Here is a 24,482-nt window from a genome sequence, read left to right as displayed (position 1 = left end):
TACACTTTTGCGGTGCAGGTTTTTTCTCTCGACATGCCAGCCTACGGCTGGATGTGCGCTGCTGGGAAAATGCTCCTTCCTTCTGTTTGACACGTACTGTCCCGTGGCAGTGGCGAGTCCGTGCCAGAGCTCGGGGCTGCGGCCAGGCCCGGCCACTGCCGCGTCAGAGCGGGCCGCGGCGGCCGTGCGCTGCCGGGGGCTCGCAGGAAGGGGTGCCGGGCGCGCTTGTGTACCAGCCGCTTCATCCTGCGACTCGGGCCCTGCTGCTGGTGGCGGCAGGGCGAGGAGGGAGCCTGCGGCTGAACCCGTTCGGGTCTCTCGGCTCCCCCAGCCAGTCCTGCCCCTGCGGAGAGGAGCTGGAGCCAGGCCTTGCCTCCCGCTCCCTCCCACCCAGCAGAACTGCGGCTGCCGGCCACCCGCTCTGGGGCAGCCAGGCTTCACCTTACCCCGCTCTTGTCCCCTGAATTTCGGTACGTGCTGGAGCAGCACCCCCGCAGGCTTAGTGGAGCCCTTGGTGTTTGGGACTTTCTCCTGTTTCTGTGTAATGATCTTTGTTTCTGTGTAATGATCTTTGTGACCGTGTAGCTTTTCTTGTAGAACTGCATCACAGACTTCCCAGACACTTGCAAGCAAAAGACTTCTGTGGGAGATCTTTTCAGTTTCCCAGACAGGGGGCATATCAAATGGTTTAACTTCTGCCAAATCATCTGGAGAACGTGCATCAGTGTTTCTCATTATTCCCGACAGGTGCCTCCTAATCTTAGTACTGTAGACTGTTCACCCTTCCCAAAACAACGGGATATTCAGCATTGGGACAGAATCAAGAATAAGGCACACAGCTTTTTACTGTTTGAGGATGAACTCAAAGTATTTTTTTAAAAGTCATCCACACCTGCGTGTGTATCCACAGAATAAAGACCTGGGCTTGTCAGAGGAGACCCTGATGGTACGCAGCTGCTTGAACAGCAAATGTTTGGGAGTTTTTGTTTGTGTTTCCTCTCTTCCTGGCTGTGAACCAGAAAGGAGTCAAGTTGACTGTCATCACTTTGCCAGGTGATCATCAGGCCGGATCTGACACCTGAACAACTTTGGTCCCGATGCCCAATTCTGGGCCTAGCCCAAGAAATGACTGGTTTAAATAATTTGGCAATAAGGTATTAACTGAATGCGTGGAAAGGTGCCTGAACAGCACTGCCCGTTTTGTTTTGGTATTTGTGTGTAATGGATTTTTAGATGTTGAACGTTAAAAGAGGCTCGAAGGGAACGTGTTGGCCCCTTGCTGTGGCAGGACGTGCCTTGTCGCAGGGACTTGGGTCTGTCTGCAGGAGTCGCCGGCAGACAGGGCTGGAGGCTGTACGGAGGAGCGTAGGCCATTGCCCACGGGAGCCGGTGTGCCAGCCGCTCCGAGGGAGGCTTCTCTGAGCAGCGCTTCTGCCTTTATATTCCTCTGGCTGAGAGGCCATGTTTTACTGTTGTTTTGATGAGATTTTATCGTCTTAGCTTTAGGCCTGTTTGCCGCTTATGAAGATAACTTTAAACCTGCTCTCTAAAGGACTGGTGATGTCCTTTTCCCACCCCCGCCATGATATTGGATGAGGATTTTGTATGTGAACTGTCTGCTTTATCATCCAAATTTTTAATGAAAATACTAAATAGACTAAAGCCCAGGGCTGACTCACGTGGTACCTCTTTTCAAATATCTGTCGTTTGACAGTCAATCATTGATAATTTGGCTCTCAGCGCAGTATTTTATGTACCCATTCATGCACTCGTGTTAATTACAGCAAGTCAGTATTTCCCTTGTTTGCTTATAGGAAAGTTGCATGGAATAGGGTTACGGGTCTTAAAAAGGTTAAGATGCAGCCCACCCCCTTCTCCCCTCTTCACTGATCCAATTCTCCTCTTAAAGCAATTAGAATGGTATGCCACCATTTCTTCTTGAAAAACTCACGTTGGCTGCTTTTTAGCACTGTGTTACTTTTTAGGTGCTTGTACATTTGTTTTGGTGTCCTGCGCCCCTACCCTGTCATTCATGCTAGTATCTTTTCGTGTTGAGCTGAGGCTGACCAACGTGTCCCCCAGCACTACTCCTTTCGCTACAGGAGCAGGGGGATAGGCAAGTAAGAAGCAGCGGTAAAAGTGCTGAGCAGAGGCAAAGGATTTGGTTCTCCCTTTCCTGACCATCCCTTTGATTTGCTTTGTGACTTATTCCCTGCTCCTTTATTACTTCTTCTTTAAGAGAAGACATGTGTTTACCACACAGCTATGGCATGAGTTTTAATTAACCCACAGCTGATTAAAGCAAACCAAACCTAGCACAGATAGTTCTGTGATTCATTGGTGTGCTTTATGTAGGTAAAATGAGGGGAGGTTTACCTAGACACCTTTCTTCCCTAGTCGCTCAACTTCTGCCACCGCCGCCTGTCCGTGGCCCACCTCAGTCCTACCTCTTGTTTTTGGGGTTGTGCGGATTATCAAGGAATGGGGGTTGTGTGAGGTCTTGCTTTCGAGTCTTGCTTCTGCAGAGGAGATGCCCTTGCCTGCACCGTGGGCTAGGTGTGTGTCACTGTAGACATCCACCAAGAACTGCACACTTGGCCCTCCTGACATGAGCTGTCTTAAAATAGATCTGTATCAGTCATGCCAGTCTGTGAACATGCAAGACATTAGGAAAATCCAAACCAAAGCAAATGCAGCGTAGTCAGGTGTCCTGCGTGTACACGCCATGGTGTTCCAAAGCAACCTTCTGCTTTCAGCCTCCCAGGCAACGCTGCTGCGCCCTTTTGTGACGGTTCCCAGGTTGGCTCAGTCTTTTACTGAGCCCTTTCTTTTACTGATGAATGGTTCAGCCATTGTAGATGATAAACAGGGCTTGTGTGTGTAAATGCAGGGACTGGAAACTGAGAGGTGATCTCAGAGGAGCAACAACAGTTGGTAACAGGTGAACTGACAGCCTGGAAAAGCTGAGAGCGTGCCTGCAATTTCAGGCAGCGAGGGTTGTAAAGAGGCTGCGTAAGGACACTTGCGATGACTAATATGTTGTCCTCTCTAGATGCAGACTCATGTGGTTTGCAGCAAAACAAAATAGCATGTCAGCACAGGATACAGATGTGCGTCCACAAGTCACAACGAAACTAGCTGGCTGGCCTTTACAATTCATTTATCAAAGCATTTCCAGTTCCCATTTTGAGGCTAGAGGCTAATTATAAGTATAATTTCAGGAACGCTACATGGCGCCCTGCTGAAATGATATTCAATTTTAAAAAAAAAAAAAAAAAAATCTGAAGAGTGCCTGTTTTGGTTTTGGAGTATTAGTCATCCTGGGAGGCTATTAGAAAACACTTTGTGTATGCTAAAGTAAATAGGAATTTTTGTTGCCAGTTTGTATCTGAGAAATATACAGAGATGTTAATGCAAAGGATAGGTCCTCAATTCACAACTTAGACGCTAATTTGCCTGGGAGACCCTCCTATACTTTTTGTGGCCGTTAGAAGTTAAACAGTGAAAGCTGCTGCTGGCTGGGTGTCGTGGTTTAGCCCCAGTAGGCAACCAAGCACCCCGCAGCCGCTTGCTCACCCTCCCTTCCCCTCTCCGGTGGGATGGGGGAGAGAATCGGAAGGGCAGAAGTAAGAAAACTCATCAGTTGAGATAAGAACAGTTTAATAATTGAAAAATAATAAAAAATTGTAATGAAAAGGAGAACGACGAGAGAGAAAGAAACAAAACCTAGGCAAAACAAGCAATGCTACAGCTCCCCACCTGCCAGCCAACACCCAGCCAGTCCCCAAGCAGCGGCCCCCCGGCTAACTCCCCCCAGTTTCTATACTGAGCGTGATGTCATTTGCTATGGAATGTCCCTCTGGCCAGTTTGGGTCGGCTCTGCTGGCTGTGCCCCCTCCCAGCTTCTTGTGCCCCTGGTAGAGCATGGGAAGCTGAAGAAGTCCTTGACTGACGTGAGCAGTACTGAGCAACAACTACAACATCAGTGTGTTATCAGCATTATCCTCATACTACATCTAAAACGCAGCACTATGCCAGCTGCTAGGAAGAAAATTAACTCTACTGTAACTGAAAGCAGGACACTGGGAATTGTTTTGTGGGATCATATCCAGAAACACCTTTCTCTGAAAGGGGCCGTAATGGCAGTTCAGAAGGAAAGGGTAAATAGTTGGGTGGTCTGATCCCAAACATGCTTATAGGTGTCTTTTGACACTGAATATTGGTCTGAGACCCAGATCACAAGAAATGCTGTCCTTCCAGGCTTTAGTAATAATATAAATATTTATATAGGGTTTATATTCATTAGGATACATATAGGTGTTATTATTGACTGTTTAAAGGGGAAAAAAAAAAAAAGTAGTCTCGTCCTTATCAATCTTGCTACATTGTTGGCCTCATGAGCTTGCTTGAATTTGCTGCTACTTAATTTGAGGGCAGAACTCCGTGGTTTTTAAGTTTGTGCCAAGAATTCATGAGAGAAGAAAAGGCTGTGTGGTGTTTTGGGGTTGTTTTTGTTTGTTTGGCTGGTTGGTTTAGTGGCGGGGTTTTTGGGGGGGGTGTCTGTTTTTGTTGTTGTTGGTTTTGTTTTTTAAAATTGTCATGTCTTAGTCACTTCCTTGTTTGCTGCGTAGTTCTGTGCAAACATGCTGCATTAAAATGACAGTTTCTCTCAGTCTACCCTTACCAAGCTGAGGCAGTTAGTATCTCTTTGGAATGCCAGCTATATGTCCTGTATTTCATTTGTCTCCTATCAGCTGTAATATAGACACTGAACAGCACTGAAGGATGCTTTACCAAATATCCCGTCCTATTTTTATTTACCGGATTGCGTTAACGGCACCAAAACCATTAGGAACAGTCTTCGGCAGTAAGTACTCGGACCTTGCGCGGAGCTTTGAGCGCAGCCGCTGTCTGCTCTTGTCCTCTGTGCTGCTTCAAATCAATTTAAGTTCCTGGAGAAAATGTGGAATGTGATCGAGTAAATTTCAAAGCAATTTCCTGGCACTGCTTTTGGAGCCTGTGACGAATGGCAAATACGAAAGAACGCCTCCTCGCCATCTTGCACAGCTGTAAAAATCTGTGCGATTCGTCTGTATGGGAAGCTGTAGGAGTGGCACTAACTTACTAAGGGTTGAGGGCAAAAGACTTAAGGCTTCCCCTTCTCGCCTACCGATAACAAGCCTGGCCCCAACCAAGGACGGGGGCTCTGTGGAGGAATTTTGCCTCCTGGCAGCATCCAGTTCCTGCAGCCTCTGGAGAGGGACTGCTGCTGCAGCTCCTCCATACTGATACTGCAGGCAGCAGCTGAACTAGCTCCAGCCTGGAGCCTATAGGGATCAGTCACAGAGGGTACTGAGTTTTCCAATCTGAATTCTTTACATCTATTTACATTCATTTACATGCTGAATTCTTTACAATTTATTGAGCCTCCTGTGACCAAATGCGGTTGGTGACCCAGCTCTGTTGAGATGAAGGATGGCTGACGCTAACTATTCATGTGCAGAACTTCTAGTGGAAGCCTGTGGGAGTTAAAATTTCATGAGGATAGAGAGTTCTCTTGCTTAACGTAATGTTTGGCAGCACTGACTGCTTTAATTTTGACTTAAACGAGACCAGGCGGTTAGAATGCAAACTGCAGAGGTGTTCCGCTTACAAGCAAAGCAGTTGGTGTTTCTGCTATTTAAAAAACTGAACAGGCAGTAGAAATAAATAAAGCAAGCTGAATTGTCAAAAAAAAAAAAAAATCATTATCAGTGAAGCTAGCAAGGAACTATGTGCACCCTCTAGAAACTTAGCTAGCTAACGTACCCATGCGTGAGATTTGTGCATTTTTCTTGGTGGAAAAATACTTCTGCCCCCTGAGCCCTGAGGATGGCTTTGATGGCAGGGAGAGGCAGTTTCTGTCACTCTGCAGAAGGGGTGATGCTTCTGCTTTCCTGACTGGCTTGGTAGCGCTGTCAGCGGTGATCGTGTGGCTCTAGGAAGTACAATAGATAAGGATCAGTCATTCGAAATGTTGCCGCTTGTTACGTGTAATTGGTGGCTCTGGTCTGGTGGGAAGCTGGGTCCACCCTTCACGCTGTGTGACAGGCCATCAAGAACGTGTGTCAGACTGGTTATGCCTTTAGTGGTGGCCATAGGGAAATCTAGAAAATGGGAGGGCAAATGCTACTCCTCAAGTTCACTCTTCCTCCCTTCCAGTAGCTTTTGCAGTCTCCGTTGCGAGAGAGCGCCCAGATGCATTTAAAGCATCCAGGAATGAAGCAGACACGGCTTTGCCACCTCCATCAGGGTCTCAGGAGGGGAAAATAGCAAGAGAAGCTACACAAGCCCCAGCAGGACTGGGATAGGGTAGATGGGAGCTCCCAATAGAGTTGAACATTTGGGAATCGCGTGCCAGACAAACGCAGAATAAACGCTATGTATGAAGCAAAGGCACCATAAGAGGAGGAGTGTGTGAAGGGCATGTTTGTGTGGGAGAGAGAGGTATGAAGACCCAAAAGGAAAAATGGCTGAACACAAGGATGAAATAAGACAGCATAAAGCAAAAGCAAGAAAACAGAAGTGGGTAATGCTTGTTCGGGATGGGGGTGTGTAAATCCCAAGCCTTAGAAACAGTCTGCAATTAAAAAAAAAAAAAAAAAAAGGCGGGGTGGGGAGAGAAAGAGACTGTGGTCTAAGAAAAACACGTAAGAACAGGCAACCTGGAAAGGGCATGAGATTTAATGAAACTTTAATGAGTCACCGCTAGTAGCAGGAATATCCACTTCTAGCTCATAAATGCGTGATCGAGCAGCAACACAGTCTCTCCTCCTTCTGCTCTTGGTCCCCGTGCTCCCCTAGTACATCTGCCTACTCTAGGCTCTGGTCCGGCCCCACCGTCAGGGTGTTGGTGCAGTGGCCAGGCTGAAGGGTCCCCAGTCTCTCTTGTGCCTGTGGGAGTTCGCTATGGTACAAACAATTGATGTAAGCTAATTATTAATGTAAGCTATGTTGCTATAGGGACGCTGAGTGGGAGAGGAAATTAGCTTATAAAGTAAAGGTTTTCGGAGAAAACGTTTAGCAAAGAGCTTTCTCTGTTGATGTGGTCCATACTTTGAAAATGGAGAATGACTCTTAAAGGAAAACTTGAGTAGAACAAGAATAAAAAATTTAAAAAAAGAAAAAACTAAGTTAGTGGTTACTGTGCCTCGTGCACACTATTGCCAAACAAAGAACTTCAAACTTGATGACAAAGCTGTATATAAGCCTGCATGATGAAATCTGAAGCTGGACAAACACAGCTTGGCTTTCATTTATAGTTTAAAGACCATAATCTGTCCAAGTTCATAAAGATCTTGACAAGTTGAGCCAAGTTTTAGGACACTGTGGTTGAGTTATAGTTTCTGATGGAAACTATGCAAAAAGGATGGGCTTTCATGCCAAAGCAGACAAAAGTTACGGTTTTGACTGCGTTTTACTTTAAGTTTGGGAGTTAAAGGCTGAGCTCAAAGTAAAATAAACTCAGAGACTTCTGGTCAACAAAAGAAAAAGTTAACTGGAGCCACAGCTTGCCTTTTTTTTTCTTTTTCTTTTTTTTTTTTTTCCTTTTTTTTCTTTTTGTGACAGTCTGTAGTCTGTCTTTTGTGGGTTTTTTTTGTATTTACCACATTGCCATAAATAAAAATGGAATACGGATTCTGTTCTGCCTTTTGTTTTCTTGTTAACAAACATCTGGAAACTCAACTTGTATAATAAATAGGCCTTAGCAAGTAGGTTTGGGAATGGTTATATTAATATTGGCTCTGCTCTAGAGGAGGAAGTCAGCTGGACTTGTGTTTTCCCGTTGCAGATGTTGTCCTGGAGAAGGCCATGCATAAGTGCATTCTGAAGCCATTGAAGGGCCACATTGAAGCGATGTTGAAAGAGTTTCATACCGCAGATGGTTCTTGGAAACAGCTAAAGGAAAACCTGCAGTTGGTGCGGCAGAGGAATCCTCAGGAACTGGGTGTGTTTGTTCCAACACCAGACTTTGTGGACGTTGAGAAGATTAAAGTCAAGTTCATGACCATGCAGAAAATGTATTCACCTGAAAAGAAAGTCATGCTGCTGCTGAGAGTTTGCAAATTGATTTATACTGTTATGGAGAATAACTCAGGTATGGTGCTTCTCGTAGTTCGAGTTCACTGATATTCCAAACCTGGGCTTGTCTTTCGGCGGAGGAAATCAGACCATCTGATTCTGCAGACACATATTCTTCTCCTGGAGCTCTCCTAGCATCTCCTTGCCCTTTTGAGAGGGATTCTTTCTCTCTGCTTGTTTCCTGATATCTCTGATGCATCTGGCAGCACATCTTACAAATTCAGCGTGAAGCAGAGTTGTGAAGCAGCTTAAAAAAACCCCAGCTTTGCTTAACCGTAAGCTTTTGAAGTTGGCTGTCAGAAAGGCTGTCCTGTGAGCCTTAAATTTGACACTGGTTCTAAATGAGTATCTTTCTGGAAATTTTAATAAAGGTAACACCCTGTATTTAGCTATAGTAATTCAATAGCGTGTATGCAATATGACAGCTACAAGGGCTCTGTGTTAATGGGTGGAGGAGAGCAGCCTCTGATCCAGTATTTTTGGCTTGCTGTGCCTCTGAATGTTCTCATTTGGACGCTTTCTTTAGTGGTTTTAGAAAAGAAATAACATCTATTTCTACATTGTAGCAAGAGTCCAAAAGTGACCTTGAAACCTAGATAATGAAATGGAACTACACAGTTAAGACCTGCTGAGTAGTCATTGGCACAATTAAAATGCTGTGCTGGATGGCATGAATTCATAGGTGCAACTCTGTTGCTTGACGTCTTATCTGACACTGCTGTGGTAGGTCACGAGCTAAGGTGAAGCAATGCTGGTGGTAGTGGGAGATTTTTTTTTTTCCCCCTAAGCAAGTATAAGCTGCTGCAGGCGGTTGGCAGTTTTCTTTCTAAATGAGCATTGAATGTGCAACTGGGTCCAGTGCTGATCAAGATGCCTACTTTCTTTTGGGATTTGAGATGAATGGCGAAAGCCTGTGGCTGTTGAAGACCCCCAGGCGCTTTTGCAAGATATAGGTCTGAGCTCCTGCCCGGCTTATTTCTGTGCAAAATCCTGCATTTTAAAATGGGTGTAGGAGTCTTGGCCTGAAGTCCTGTAAGCTCTTTTCTCCGTGCTGTGTTATCACATTGAATAAGGTATTTCCAACATGCAGAACAAAAATGTTGAGAGGTTGCTGCCGGTTAACTGTTGCACTTTGGGGCTTGGGCTAAGATGTGGCAAATGCTCCTTGGGTTGTTGTGTTTTGTCATGTGAAGTCTGGGGGGGGGGGGGGGGGGGACCACCCCAAAAAAACCCACAACGCATTGAACCAGCAGCTGTTTGAGTATCTGCTTTGTCATGTACTCTCAGCCAGATAATAGTGTAATACCCGGAGGGTATGCCCTAGCTGGTGTAACTTCAGATATCAGCCCTTCAGTCATCTAGAGTTTCACCGGAGTTTAAGTTGGTTCCTGCTCTTGGTGGTTTAAGTGACCATCACACCAGTTCTGCAATGAACACAGCTGGGCCGGACTCAGAGATTTGGCCACATAACTTTCTGTGTAGAAAATACTTAAATGCAATAAAAGTGATAGGAGCGCAGGCAGACCTAGGTACAGCATAGTCCCTGTGTGTTAGCTGCGTGCTGCCATTGATGATGATGCTTCACTAGCTAGTTGGGAATGATATGAGGCTTTGCTCACTGGTGTTTTTGACTATGTCAAGGAAATGAGCTGAGTTTTCATGTCGAATCTAATAGGCTTTTATATTCAGGCTTCTCTGCGGGGATTCAGACTCAGAAACTGGTATTTGTGGCTGGATCCTTCCAGAAAGTGGATGTCGTCCCTGCACGTATAAAGAAAATGCCTATTCATCATCTCTTAGCCAGTGATAGAAGTGCAGGTGGAGGTCAGGCCAGACTGGCATGGCAGCCTTTTGTGAGTTGACCAGTTGAGCTGATGCCAAGGTGAGCCCAGTCTTTAAATCCCCTTGCATGCCTAAAGGTGTGCATCGTCAGATTTGTGCTTGTTAGAAGTACAGAATGAAGCTGGTGTTGGTCTCCTGTCCAGCAAGTGTCAGATGATGTTCTCTTTGCTGCACATTGGTAACAGGAGGCTCTAGAGTAATACAAACATACCGGTCAGTGAAGGCAGCAACATAATGCTTTCCTTTCACACACTGAAACTGGTAAAAGGGTGTGATTTGTCTGTCTGTGTTCCCTTCAACCCAGGGAGGCTGTACGGAGCTGATGACTTCTTGCCTGTGTTGACATACGTACTGGCCCAGTGTGATATGCTGGAGCTGGATACTGAAATTGAGTACATGATGGAATTGCTGGATCCATCTTTGCTGCATGGAGAAGGTAATCTATTTATTTATTTTTATTAGAATTGAGTGAAGGACCTAGGGAAGGGGGATTCTTCCTCATAGCGCACTTGCTGTTAACCTTATTTGAGTAGAAAGCCTTGCAAGGGGATTCCTGAAGTCAGTGACGTAGGTAGGAGAATCTCATAACTATTTCCACCTTAAAAGAAAGCTGGTTAGCTGACTGAGTACAGGTCTGAGTGACCTGGGAATCTACTGGCGTATACTACCTTATGAGGGAATACGTTATTTTCAACCAAGAAGGGGGAAGCATCGTGGCTTAGCGAGCAAACACATACACTGTGCAGGTGCCAAATGCGTTTATCCTTCTGTGCCTGAAAATATACTGAGAGTATTTATAGGGCCGCAGCATTCAGTTAAATGTGAGACATGTAATGGGATTTGGGTTGGGTGCCTTGTAAAAACTTCTGGGGTAATTCTCTGCTGAGGAAGTGCTTTTGAGAATATTGCCCCCCTTAATGATCTTTGCTTCTTCCCAATATTTGCAAAGTATTTTTATGAGCCCTAGGAATACGTTTCCTAAGGCACTCTTGAATGACGGCTGAAGTCCGCTAGAGGCAAGGAAATCTCCTTCCTTTCTGTTTTCATGGTGGTGTTTTTAGCAAAGAGGTATTCTGCCAGCCCTTGGTAGGCCCCAGAATCTACCATTTTATGAGGAAGTTTGAAGGTTCTTGTGACCAAGCTCAGCTGTGAGTTGTATACATGTATGTTTCCCATTCCTGCTATCTCTTGGCTTGCTGAAATTGCTGTATCCTCTTACATGCCGGTATGCATGAGAGAACTGTGCCAGGATTCCTCCAATTTGGCACTAGTCTGTTCCCTGCTTTGTGTACAGAGCATCCTCTAGTGCATCGTTCGGGAATCTTAGCACAGAAAATACTTGAGATGTGATTCTGGAGATCATTAATGTGCTTGAAAGGCAGAAGCATTTACTGGACTATGTCATGTTGGTTTTAATGCAGCAAAAGAAGTCCATCCATTGGCTAGCCCTGTCTTTGGCACCAGCCGAACTATACTGTGCAGGAAAATTTGTTAGTGCTTTGGGGTTGTGCAATTCAAATGTAATGTATTGTCCAGTTTGTCTCATGGGTCTTGCATGTGTTCTATGTATTAAAGTTGTTGCAAAGCTAAAGGCCAAGAGGATGCTATCAGTAATACAGAAAATGCTACTGTGAGCGTAGAAAGTGTCTTTGAATGACTCCATGAATAGACACTGCTGCCTCTTAATTCGACACTCCCACTCAGTTTCCTTACCAAAAAAAAAAAAAAAAAAAAAAAAAAGAGAGAGAGAGAGAAATAAATGACAGCATGTCTTTTGTTTCTCTTGGTTGTTGAGGACTGTTACCTCCTGCTGAGACTCCTTTTCTTTTGTGACCTGCAGCTTCTTTTGTACGTCAGCAACTCTGTCTTGGCTTTAATTTGTTCTCCGCTCATGTAATAAAGGTGAAGTATGGAGGACTGTACACATCACCTCCTGAACTAGTTGGACATTATAGGGATGCTAAAAAGGTGACAAACGGTCTTCCTTTTAAAAACAAAAGCAAACGCTCTGGGATGCTCCCAGGGTACAAATCATACGCTCGGTCATTGCTTTATTGCCACTAAGGGTGGCTGCTTTAAGTGCCGGAACGGCGGTAGATTGTCTTTTACTTTGTTTAAACAGCTATGTTTATTTCATCCACACTTGAAGTTGGGGAAGAAAACAAATCACTCTTTGGAAATTGTTTAGAAGAAAACTCATGTTCCAACTTTGTAAAAACACTCAGGAGTAAAGGCGTGACACCGGTCATTCGAGTAACCGGCTATCCCCAGTGCTAGTGGACCCAGAGTTAGATACTATTGCACCGCTTGATAATATGGAGTACATGCAACCACCGCATGTCCCTTAGCAGCTGAGAACACGCTATCCAGTTATTTTGCAGGCCAGTGAACTGTTTTTCTTTACGTATAAATATTTCAGCAACAGAGTATATGTATTTTATATATAGATGTATATAAAAAAAAACCCTGTGTTTGTACCTCTGACTGTGACCAGTCGAAACTAGCGTGATGTTTGTGACCACTCTGAGAACTTCTTCCCTTGCTGTCCTTCACAGGAGGCTATTACTTGACAAGCGCTTATGGAGCACTTTCACTGATCAAGAACTTCCAGGAAGAACAAGCTGCCCGACTGCTAAGTTCAGAAGCCAGAGATACTCTCCGACAATGGCACAAGAGGAGGACAACTAACAGGACGATACCTTCAGTTGATGATTTTCAGGTAGAGCTTAGGGCTGAAAAAAACCCCAGGGTATGATTGTTTTGTTGCAAATTCCCATTTGAGAGGTATGATTCATAACAATTCCCTTGGGGCCACAAGGTAAGTGGAGTGAGGCGGTGCTGAGAATATGGCTGGCAAATTTGCCTCGGTTTTGAAGTCTTTGCACTTTATAATAGAGTTTGATTATGATGGTCTAAAGAAAAGGCTAAATAATGGGGCTTTCCCATCCTCCCTTCTATTTAAGTCATACAGAGCGAGGACAAACTGAATCATATCTTAGATTCAGCTTCTTTGTATGCTTTACTGTGAAAAAGAACAAATCCAGATTTCCAGTGGTATAAATCAGCACAACTCCCCAGTAGCTAATGGTGGCATACAGCAGGTAATAGAGAGAAGAGGTGGGAGAAAAGCTTGCCTACAGCTTTAAAGGTTAAGCAAGGAGTAGAGTTCGGTACTATGGATGTCTTCATGATTGTTTGTTTTTTCCCTCCCCTCCATTTCTTACTGCTCTTTCAGAGTAGGGCAGTAACTTCAACTGAAGAATAACAAAACAGTTGGGATTACTTCATCATTTAAAACCGGGCCTGCATGTCTTTCATATAGTATGCTGTTGATTGTCTGTTCAGACGCATCAGTTTGTGGACTGAAGCAAGGAGGATGTTGGAATCGAGAAGAAAGGATTTACTCCTTTGTGTTCACTTGTTTACAGTTCATACCACAGCACAAAGTTGCCAGAGAGGCTAATGACAACCATCAGTTAGTTATGATGTATTTAAGAGCTTGAGAAATGAAAGTGCGGGGTCATCGGGAGATAAGGAAACCTTTCAGTTGAGGCTCCTTTTGCTTTATCGGTGTCCATGTAAACAACTACAGCACAACACTGAGCGGGAAGGAGCTGGGAAAAGAAGCAGTCTTCCACAATTTGCCTCTCTTAGGAAGGGGACAACCGATTAACAGAAATTCCAAACTATGGCTAGTGCACATAGTCCATCTTACTAGGATCCATTTTATATTCTGCTTACCTGTAGTTAGGTATCAGATTCAAGCAGCTTGAGTATTTGTTCTTTCTAGCAAAACACTACACTGTTCATAGGAAAAATTCATCGCCTTGTATTTCTGCTGGATGACTAAATGACAGAAGATTCTTTCAGCAGGATCTTGTATTCCGTTTCATCTTCTCTTCCTCAGCAAATGAACTTCAGCCAAGCTAACTGTACAGCTGGATGCCATGCTGAATGTGGGAAGATGCAGGGGGGCGGGGGAAGAGCTGGCACCGAGCGTGTGTCCAGTGCTTCTGCTTCTGTTGTCTATCTCAAAAGAGAGCCTTGAATCAGTAAGATCACACCGCTTCCAGGCTACACTTGGCACAAATTCAGGCATTTTGCTGCCTGCGCAGAACGCCAGTTTTCCATCTCCTTTCTCCACGTCCTGCAGTCCTGAAATGAAGCACCTTCCCTACAACCAACATGTAACGCAACTTCAGTTCGACTCATCTTTCCCACATCGAACCAGGATGCGATCGCTGCATTTCTGTGATGCAGTCTCACAGCCTTACCAGCTTTTGGGCCCTGGAAGGCCTTCAACCTCGCTCCCTCGAAAAGATGGAAAACCAAAAAATTCCGTATTTTGATGATTAAATACAACTCTCTGAAACTGCATAAATAATTTTGATACTTAGTGTATGGGTAACAGGCATTTGTACGAATTTCAGCCTCTCCTTGAAGCAATTCTGTCCATCTAAAAGCACATGCATTTAAAAACAAGCCTTCTGTGTGTTAACTACATTAGAAATGAAAACTGTAGCGTGTTTTGCCTTACCTAGGGCTGACTTTTTTATAATTTCTTCACGCTGGGTAACAAAAATGGATTAGTTCTGTTCAGTCAGGTTCAGTCCCAATGGTTTAAATGCTTTTGTAAAGCTTCAGTGTTTCAGTCTGCAAGCTATCAAAAAATACTTTATTAAAAGACAGGAGTGCTCTTTGGAACTTAAGTCACATGAACATTCTTCTCAGTCTTAGCTTTTAACAGCTTGTTTTTATGAAATGTAAATTTTTACCATTGTGATTTAGCATGCTTAATTTATTCAGCATACAAACATAGGTACCAGCTCAGTCAATGAACAGGTCTTTCATGCTGTCATTTTTTTCCACCTCCTTTAATTTTACTGCTTTTTAGTCTTTAACTGCAGCTAATTTCTTTTTTAAAAAAGCAGCAGCGGCAGGCTGCTTTGTTCATGTGTCCAAAAGCTTTTTTGAGTTCCCCCCCCCCAGCTGTTGCTTTTTCTTTTACTTTTTAAATGGTTTCTGAAAGGCAAACTGCATTTCTTCTTTGTAGGGCATATTTAGAATTTATCCATGTTACCAGAGTTGTGGGCATGTGTCAACTTCAACAGAGAAAAAAGACTTAAATCTTCTTTCTGCATCCCTTTAAGTCTTACTTAAAAAAAGAAAATGCTGTCACACAAAACTTGGTTGTATCAGGCTCAGACACCAAATTGCCACCAGTTAACGCAATGAAAATGTGCTGTGTGAGGATGGATTACCTGTTGCATGCTGCGGCATAAGAGTGCAAACAGTTTATTGTGCAGTAACTTGTGGATCAACACACTTGTGTGCTGCTAGCAGGGCTTTCTTTTTTTTTTTTTTTCTTCTGACTAACATAGTGCGTGGAGCTTCTGCGCTCTAGTATTGACCCAGCAGTGGCAGCATCGTCTCTCAGGCCTGCTGCCTCAGACATTTATTTTGCTTCATAGCATTTTGTTTCCTAGTAAGGTCAAACTTCAAGTCCCATTACAACCACTGGTGTTTTTCATGTGGCGTTAAGGCTGTATCTGTTCACTCTTAACTGCAGGGTTAGAATGTAAGCCAACGAAAGGAGGATGTCAGCATATGAATCTCTGTTGTGCCCACCACAGGCTTGCCACAGTTTTACCACGAACGTCACAATTCACAAGGTGGCCATAATATACAGGAATCACGGGTGTGCGTTTCACGACTAGAACATGGAGAGGCTTGCTATTTGTTGCTGACTCTTCAGTTTTCAGGGGGTGAATTTGGGGTTTTTTTGAGTTTCTGATGTCTGTTTTCTCATTCTACAGAACTACCTTCGTGTTGCATTCCAGGAAGTTAACAGTGGATGTACAGGAAAGACCTTACTAGTAAGACCATATATCACTACCGAAGACGTATGTCAGCTTTGTGCTGAAAAGTTTAAAGTGGACAATCCAGAAGAATATAGCCTGTTTCTCTTTGTTGACGATACCTGGCAGCAACTGACAGAGGATACTTACCCTCAGAAAATTAAAGCAGAGTTGCACAGTCGTCCGCAACCCCAGGTCTTTCACTTTGTCTACAAGCGCATTAACAGTGATCCATATGGTGCCATTTTTCAAAACAACGATGACTCAGCTTCTTAAAACCAGCAACTCTTCATTTAAGTTCTGTTCTTTGTTATCTGTTGAAAACGTCTTTGTTGGCTGCCTTCCTTAGGAGCTAAAACAGGTCTGAAACCATAAAGCCTAGTAAAACACGCGCAGACACTTCTAGCATTGCTTACAAAACCCCATGCAAACCACGCATATGGCCAGTTATGCGGAATATTCCACCAGCGTGTTTGAGTAAACAGTCCATCAGGCTGAATTTCTTGTACCACAGACTCTTTTGAAGCATATTATACTGTGGCCCTCTGCAGGTCTTTTGCGGTAGTGTGCAAAAATCTATTTTCTTACACTCATCCTTTAGCCAAATGTCATTCTGATTTAAATACGTGTACGCTAGACAAGTATTTCAGTAAACTGGCTGGTATGAGCTCAGTTTCACCAGCATGATTTTGACAAGACTGTCCGATGCAGGGCATCAGTTAACTCATAATTACCTGGATGATTGCATCCTTTCCTAATTTTTTTAATTACAGAAATTTGCCATGTTTTTTTATATATATATATATCATAGAAATTTTATAGCAGTTGCAGGTAAACTGTCAGGGTTGGTTTTTTAAATATTTTTTTAACTATAAAGTATTCTATAATTATGCATGCAATTTTAACATTTAATATACAAGAATAAATCTCTTGCTGGTTTTAGAGTATTGCATTAAAAGTCTCTGGTTTCTCTTCTTTCCCTGTTACAGGAGAGTTTTTATGAAACTTGTGTTATCTCTAAGAAGATTGTAACATTGGCACTGGTGATTTCAGTGCCTTTATCTGAACTTGATGTACTGTTATCTGGATTATTGTTTATATGCATTGTTTTAGACAGAACTAGGGGATCGGAAGAGGAGATTGAAAGAAAAGGATGTAGAGAAGGGGCAGAGAAAGAATGCAGAGAACCTAATTTAGGATTAAAATGCGTTAGTCTGCTGGTTCAGGCTCCTTGCAGAAAATAAGCGAAGGAGGTTGCTAAGGAACTTTCATGTAAGCGGTGTTGTAGATTTGCAGAGGGATTTGACAGCACCTATCCCAGATACTATTTGTGTTAGCGGAGGATTAAATATATCAGTAAGGTGAAGGAGAACACTAACTATTTTGTATAGTCTGTCACCAACATCAAAATCTGTCTTGGACTGAAGAATGTGTTGTAGCATTTCATGGTTCTAAGTTACTCGGTAGGTGAGGTGTGAAAATCAGTCCTACATATGCAAAGATAAAATGGTATTAAACGTGTGTGTTCTGTAGATGTGTCCAAGATAGCCGATGCCATGGGTGACGCCCTGGACCCTACTTAAGTCAATTAGGGCTACGCTCTTTAGAGGGACATGGGGCTCTCCCCAAGTCTAGTGTGAGCAGCGTAACATAAGGCAGATGATTACAAAAATGGCATGAGCAGCACGTGTATCGTACAGAGAGAGATCTGTAGCATTTTTGTCAGTTTGCCATGTATCTGAAACCCCTGGCACATGTTTGTATTTCATTTTGTAAATGGTGAGTTTTGCACATAATAATACATTGTAATTCTGAATGATAATTTGGGATGTTGTGTGCTGTGGTTTTTGGGGTGGGTTTTGGTTGGGTTTTTTTTTTTTTAAGAAACAGCTCATACTTGAATGTTTTGTGTGTCAGTAGCCTTTTGCTACTGCTGCTTTTCATACTGCTCGGCCCACTTTAAACTCTTTGCAAAGAAAGGATGTAATAACATTATTATCTAGTTAATGTGCTTGACCTGAACATCAGTAGAAGCAGCAGGCAGGTTATCTTGACTGCTGAACCATTTCTTGCAAAACTAAGACCGACGTTCAGTGCTAAAGAAAATTCCCCTGTTTTCGTATGATGGCGGCTCTGCTAGGGGAGGGAAGGACTGAGGCAGAGAGGCAAAGTATTAAGAAACTCAGAATTTTGGGCATGAAACGAGGGAAAGCAAAGAGTGCCAAAAGGGAAACGCGTGCCCAAACCACCTCAAGATGATTCCGCTGTCTATTCTTGTGCAATTGTTTCTTTTGAAAATTAGAACATTTTATTCACTGTGCTATGCAAAACACTTCTCACTTCTCGTAATGCCAGGAAACAGATGATACAAAAACTTTGGAAGGAATTTGGACTTGTAAAAATAAGCTATTCCGTCTTCTCCAATGTGAAGTGTTGGATGTTATGAAATACTAAAAAGCAAGAAAAAGCTTATAGTTGAGGTGTTTTCTTTTTGTTTATTATTACTCCCTCTTTTTGAAATAGAGAACTAACTGGAAAGGCTAAGGGAGATAAAGCTGGAGATAATATATCCCTAATCTTAAGAATAAAAGATTTTTAACAGAGAAGTTAACACTACATTAGGGAACGATTTGTGAATTCACAAAAGTACATACTGCAAAATCATAAAAGACCACCTGCAGCAGCTTAAATCAAATCTAACTACTTCTTGTCGTTTCCCTGTGTCGCTTTTCTTATTTTTCATCTTAAAGGCTGTCATCCTTCCTTGCACTCTCAGCCTTCCAGGCCAGTCTTACATTCAGTGGATCGTTCTTTGCTGGAGTTGCAGCATCACAAACTGGGTGAGGATTCGTTACTGGGAGGGGCAGAGGCTATTTCTGTAATTCCAAAAGAGTGCACAAAGCCTGCTGTGTGTAAATTGGCAGAAAGGATTAGCCCGATTTAAAAAAAAAAAAAAAAAAAAAAAAAGTTACCGTGCTGCTCTCATCACTCTTGCTGGGATTGCAGAGATACAGGCGGGGAGGTAAGGGAAAGTGACCCAAATCAAGCTGCTAAAGAATCATAGAATCGTTTAGGTTGGAAAAGACCATCGAGTCCAACCGTTAAGCAGAGAGAAGGCTGTATATTTCGTAAAATACTGTGTGTTACAGAGTTTTCATGAGACCGCCCCAAGGGAACCCAGGTCTCGGCCTCTGCTGCCGGCGGCAGCTCTCGGGGGCTCGCCACGGGGCTGCTCGGGCGCTGCACAAGCGCTCCCCGCCCCCGGAGCCAGGCTCCGAGCGCCTCCCAGCCCCGCCGGCCCGGCCCCCGCCGCTCCTCCCTCCGCCGCAGGCGGGCTCAGCCTTCCCAGCCGCCCGCCTGCTGCGCTCGGCCCCAGCCCCTCCTTCTGTCGCTGCTGCTCCGGGGCGGAAGGGGCCCTTGGGCGGCGGGAGCGCTTCCGGGGCGGTGGGAGCGCTTCCGGGGCGGCGGTGCCAGAGCCAGCGGCGGCGGGGGCAGCAGCAGCAGAGACAACGACAACATGACGACGCTTCGCGCCTTCACCTGTGACGATCTGTTCCGCTTCAACAACATGTGAGCGCCGGCCGCCCTCCCATTCTCTCCTCCCCCGTCCCTCAGGCGCCCTCTCGGCCCCCCGCTGAGCTCGGGGCGTCTCCTCGGCCGGCCGGCGGCGGGGCCCGGGCCCGGGCCCGCGGTGAGCCTTGCTCTCTCCCCGCAGCAACCTGGACCCGCTGACGGAGACCGTATCCTTCCCGCTGCCGCCGGCCGCCGGGGAGGAGGCGCGGGGCCTGGGGCGGGCGGCAGCAGCCGCGGCGGCGACAGCTTGCTCCTTAACCGAGCGCCCCAGTACGGGATACCCTTCTACCTGCAGTACCTGGCCCACTGGCCCGAGTATTTCGTTGTCGCCGAGGCGCCCGGCGGGGAGCTGATGGGTTACAGTGAGTGTGGTGTGATTCCGCGGGTTTGCCGGTGTTGCTGTCTCACCCCGTTGCATATTTGGGGGATTACAACGCAGGAGCCTTTCTTACTCTTCGCATTTTCCAAATACCCAACAGGGAAGACGAACGTTGTGTATCATCTTCTCATTTCATAAGTGTCTAAGGGTATTAGGTATGACTCGTAGCAGTCATTTTCGGTTTGATGTTCCTAGCGTGGCAAGGGCTCTTGGCTGTGGGTAAAAAACCCAGGTTTTTTACAGGTGAATGTATGCATACAAGTGTTTCTGTAATCACAGAATTAAGTCCCTGCACTCAGTTCTGATCTCACACACTGTCAGTTATCAGTAAGTAAAAATACTGGGCTTGGGTTTTGCATTGTCCTGTAAGGGAAAGCTCTGGGTCTGCATGTCGGTTGCTTATTTGCTGTGGAATATTCGTGGTTTTCAGAAATCATTCCAAACAGAACTGTTGGTTTGTTTATTCCTTGGGGGAGGCGGGCAGAATAAGGGTCTTTGCAGGGACCTGGGGAATAAAGTATTTAACATAGTGAAGCTTAAAGCATTTGCTGTGCAGAAGGATTCTCCATACCCACCACATCAGTTACTTATCAGCAGTGACTGACGTTTAGAAGGGTGCCGTGTAGAAGTGTGAATATTCATTACTAACACTGGTTTGGTTCTGTGTAGAAAGGAGAGGAACTACAAAGAAGCCCCCTAAAACAACATACCTTTTTTTTTTTTTCTCAAACGTAGTGTGTTTGCAGGGCCGTAGCTTTCTGTTGCTAGCTCGGCAAAGCTTCCCAAGCGCTATTCCCCCATAGTCACCAAAAGTCTCCAGCAGTTGCCGGGACGGTGAGTTAATTTTGGGCTTCTAGCCATCCATTCCCCTGTTATTTTAGTCAGATCCTGAATTCCACTCAGTTAAAGACTCACAAGAATTGCTTAAAATTTGCATTTGGAAGTCATGTCTCAAACAATGAATTTGCTAAAAAAAAATTTTTTTTTTTGTACACTAGTCAAGAAACTAGCGTAATACTTGAGCGTAATGACGTTTTTAGTGGTTGCTGAACCACTGAGTGATAACATAGACCTCCCTGTTTGAGCCTTTACCACAATCATTGCAATGTTTATTTATACACTGCTTGGTTCTTCTGTAAAGATGTATAGCTGTGAGGGTGCATTATTCCAGAGGTGCTACTGCTCTGATGCTCTGTATGTTCACAGTAATGGGTAAAGCAGAAGGTTCTGTGGCCAGGGAAGAATGGCACGGACACGTTACTGCTCTCTCTGTTGCACCAGAATTTCGACGGTTGGGTTTGGCTGCTAAATTGATGGAACTACTGGAAGAAATTTCAGAAAAGTGAGTACTATACTTATCTTTAAATCTATCTTTTAAAGTAATTTTTCTACAGACACTTGTCTATGGCTTAGGTATTTGATTTGCATGAAGCAGACCCAGAATTTTGCTTTAAGTAGTGTTCTGATTTGCTGAAATGCCCTGTAGTTACAGAACAAGAATTAGAAATGTTGCTTGTCAGTTTAAGATCTCAGGGTTTCTGTGAAAGCTAACTTACCAGAATGAGTAGGAAGTAGCCTGAATTTCAACAGAGATACTGTATAAAAGGTCCTTTTCTTGACAGAAAAAGAGCTTCATGAAACATCAATGCTGTTTCCCATAGGGCTTCCAACATACTTGGTCAGTAATTGTGGGCCTTGTGCAATCCCCACAGGCACAATCTTCACCAAATATTGTACGGCAGATAGTATCTCAGCTTACTTTCTGTCTCATGCTTGGTTGCTTGTGCCTGCTGAAAATTTAATTTAGTGTCAAATGAACCCACAGGGAAATGTCCTCAACTCGTGCTGGTAGGGCAATCCCATTGTAGTTGGTAAAATTGGAAAATAGTACGATGGTTTGAAAAAATTGCCTTGTGAGGAGAAGGGCTGTCAACAGGCTGCCTTGCTAACAAGGCAACTGAATTTTGTGACTGATTCCACCACTTCCCTCCGCCAGGCACTTTGAAGGAGGCAGTCCCTAAGCCAATGCAATCTAAAATACGGTTGGGTTTGGGGGTTTGTTGGTTTTTTTTTTTTTTATAATTTCTTAGAGATACGAGGCATGTCTGGGTGTTTAGCTTATCCTGTTCTTTCTGTTCATAATTGTGAACCCACTGGCTGGTGTAAAAGAATGGTCATGTGACAAAAAGAAAATGAAATTTGAGCCTATACTGGATTTGCTCCTTGGCAAAGGAGCGCATTTGTTACCACAGTGTGAAAGATGTTTGATTAGCCTACCACATCATCAGACCTGCTGTGCTCTGATAACAAGTTACAGGTTGTTATTTAGAAACACATTTACCTGCTATTCCTTACGGTGGTTTTTTGGGTTTTATTTTTTTCCAAAGAAAGGGTGGATTTTTCGTTGATCTCTTCGTGAGAGTATCAAATCAGGTTGCGGTAAATATGTATAAGCAACTAGGCTACAGTGTGTACCGGACAGTATTAGAGTACTACTCTGCTAGCAATGGAGAGCCAGATGAAGATGCTTACGGTAAGTACACTTGTTCTGCCTCAGGTTGAATGGAAAGATTTTTCATGTTGAGAGTTCCTGTGTGTGTTTGTATGATTTTTTTTTTTTTTTTAAATATGAAACAAGTTCAGATAGTTGTTGGTGAATGGGATTTTGTATACTCCTTTAGATAGCTTTTCCTACTGAAGATTACATCAGTTACAAAACTTATTCTTGCAGTTTGCTCATTTTGTAGCATCTGTGGCAAAATAAAGTACGAAACAAGAATAAATTAGTAAGGACAAAGATACTTATCCTGTAGGTAAGATGAAAATACAAATGCAGTTTCTTACCTCATTTTTCTTTCTAAGGAATGCTCACGTCCAGTGGCTGGGCTGTTTGCTAGTTATTGGAGGAAGGAATGGCAGCGCTTTCCTCGTTTCTTCCCATAACATGGACTTGAAACTTTGTTTTTCTCAGACATCTACTAAAAATTTGCAGGTGTCAATGGTCAACAGTGGCAGAGAATCGGGTGGCATTTTCAATTCAAAAGGGAAGGAATGTGGAAATTCAAGTATGTTACTGTTAATTCTGTTAACGAGACTGAAGTACCAGCTGCTTCCTCTTTCTAGGCGCTCTTTCCTTTACGTTTTCTCCCCGGAGGGTTATGTGGCCATGCTGTATATCTTTTCTGTTCTTGCACTATTCATTTGATATGCAGGAGTACTATGAAATACAGGAGCTACAGACAGACATCTGCCATTATTGCAGATGCCTTAAATCACGTATTTGTCCTTTTAGCCTGCCATTTCCTTTCCATTCACTTGAGTTTCATGCAGTGTTATATTCCATTGATAACATTGCTGCTGAACGGCGTTAAGGACATTGAACTATTACAGTGCCTCCAGAGGAGGGTGACCGAGATGGTGAAAGGTCTCGGGGGCAAGACTTATGAGGTGCAGCTGAGGTCACTTGGTTTGTTCAGCTTGGAGAAGAGAAGGCTGAGGGGTGCCCTCATCGCAGCCTGCAGCCTCCGCCGGGGGGGCAGCGGAGGGGAGGTGCTGATCTCCTCTCTCTGGTGACCAGCGATAGGACACAAGGAAATGGAATGAAGCTGTGCCAGGGGAGGTTCAGATTGGACATCAGGAAAAGGTTCTTCACTGAGAGGGTCGTCGGTCACTGGAATAGGCTCCCCGGGGAAGTGGTCATGGCACCAAGCCTGTCAGAGTCCTAGTCATGTGGTTTAGTTTTAGGTAATCCTGCGAGGAGCAGGGAGTTGGACTTGATCCTTATGGGCCCCTTCCACCTTGAGATATTCTATGGTTCTATGAAATCTTGATGAAAAATTATCTTACTGTAACACAGAAGTCACTTGATACGGTTTTGTGCAATGACTGTCGTCTTATAATAGCATTTTTTTTTCTTTTGCCACAGATATGAGAAAAGCTCTTTCCAGAGATACAGAGAAGAAATCAATTATACCTCTGCCTCATCCTGTGAGACCAGAAGACATTGAGTAACTACAAGCTGTGATTCTCAGGCAACTTACTAAGAGTGTCAGGTGTCTTCTCTCCCCAGCCCCCAAGAACATAAGGATGCTGAATCTTAGACTCAATGTTTACCCCATGAAATACCAAAAAGCAATACCGGGAGGCTTACTAATGCTGCTTCCGTTGGTAGTGGCTGCATACTCCTGCACTTACACCATTGTTTTTCCTTTCAAATATTGCAAATTCAGAGACTATTAAAATGGAATTACCTCATGTATGGTGTTCTCTGGGTTTTCTTTCAAACCACACATAACTGAAATCAGTAACAGTAAAAACTCTTCAAATGCATTTAGTCATGACCAATGAAAATACTGTACGATGCCCAAGAAACACAGCAGGAGAAGGCAATGTATTAATACTTGCATAGAAGATAAACCTATTAAGCATAATGTAGAAATGTCTTTCCCCTCCTCACGGCACAGGCACGGGACTCAACTTAGGTTCACTCTTGATTTGAAAATGCCAGACAGGCAAAGCAGTTGAGGCTTTCTCTCCCTTGCGGACCAGATTGAAGACCAGTTCTGTGTTCTGGGTACCCATACATACCTAACGTGCTGTGTCCGCTGAAGTAAGCTGTGGTAAAGATCTCTTGTTTTCTCATGCTGCTCTTGCTCAATTTCAAGGTCAATGTAGGATTTCCAAAGAACCTGCAAAAGAGAACTCTCTCT

General features: G+C 44.1%; 2 protein-coding genes across 8 annotated transcripts in view; both read left to right on the top strand.

Moving 5' to 3' along the window:
- The window catches only part of RIN2 (Ras and Rab interactor 2), a 53,016-nt gene extending 36,428 nt beyond the window's left edge, over nt 1–16,588 (top strand). Inside the window, exons 8-11 of the mRNA XM_075707400.1 lie at nt 7,832–8,137; nt 10,268–10,399; nt 12,519–12,682; nt 15,780–16,588. Of these exons, the coding sequence (XP_075563515.1) occupies nt 7,832–8,137; nt 10,268–10,399; nt 12,519–12,682; nt 15,780–16,097 (920 nt within the window). The 3' untranslated portion in view covers nt 16,098–16,588. The remainder of the gene's footprint in view (nt 1–7,831; nt 8,138–10,267; nt 10,400–12,518; nt 12,683–15,779) is intronic.
- A 2,717-nt stretch (nt 16,589–19,305) lies between these two features.
- Nucleotides 19,306–24,017, top strand: NAA20 (N-alpha-acetyltransferase 20, NatB catalytic subunit). 7 transcript variants are annotated; one of them, XM_075706957.1, is made up of 7 exons: nt 19,306–19,391; nt 19,537–19,561; nt 19,666–19,756; nt 20,980–21,115; nt 22,161–22,306; nt 22,766–22,838; nt 23,699–24,017. In XM_075706957.1, the coding sequence occupies exons 1-7, from the start codon at nt 19,339–19,341 to the stop codon at nt 23,778–23,780; spliced, it is 606 nt and encodes a 201-aa protein (XP_075563072.1). In that variant the 5' UTR covers nt 19,306–19,338; the 3' UTR covers nt 23,781–24,017. The 7 variants fall into 7 exon arrangements, with proteins under 7 accessions (XP_075563072.1, XP_075563074.1, XP_075563073.1 ...); XM_075706959.1 differs by lacking the exon at nt 22,766–22,838; XM_075706958.1 differs by having other exon boundaries at nt 22,766–23,733.
- The last annotated feature ends 465 nt before the right edge of the window (nt 24,018–24,482 follow it).

This window comes from Pelecanus crispus, chromosome 3 (assembly GCF_030463565.1).
Source record: "Pelecanus crispus isolate bPelCri1 chromosome 3, bPelCri1.pri, whole genome shotgun sequence".
NCBI lineage: Eukaryota > Metazoa > Chordata > Aves > Pelecaniformes > Pelecanidae > Pelecanus > Pelecanus crispus.
The sequence above is the reverse complement of the archived record's forward strand: the minus strand, read 5'-3'. Positions and strand labels throughout refer to the sequence as shown.

Excerpts from the sequence above, each read along its gene's own strand:
- NAA20 (XM_075706957.1), top strand. The coding sequence starts at position 19,339 with ATGACGACGCTTCGCGCCTTCACCTGTGACGATCTGTTCCGCTTCAAC. Across the intron at positions 19,392-19,536 it reads CTGTTCCGCTTCAACAACAT|CAACCTGGACCCGCTGACGG; the intron begins GTGAGCGCCGGC and ends CTCTCCCCGCAG. Across the intron at positions 21,116-22,160 it reads CTGGAAGAAATTTCAGAAAA|AAAGGGTGGATTTTTCGTTG; the intron begins GTGAGTACTATA and ends TTTTTTCCAAAG.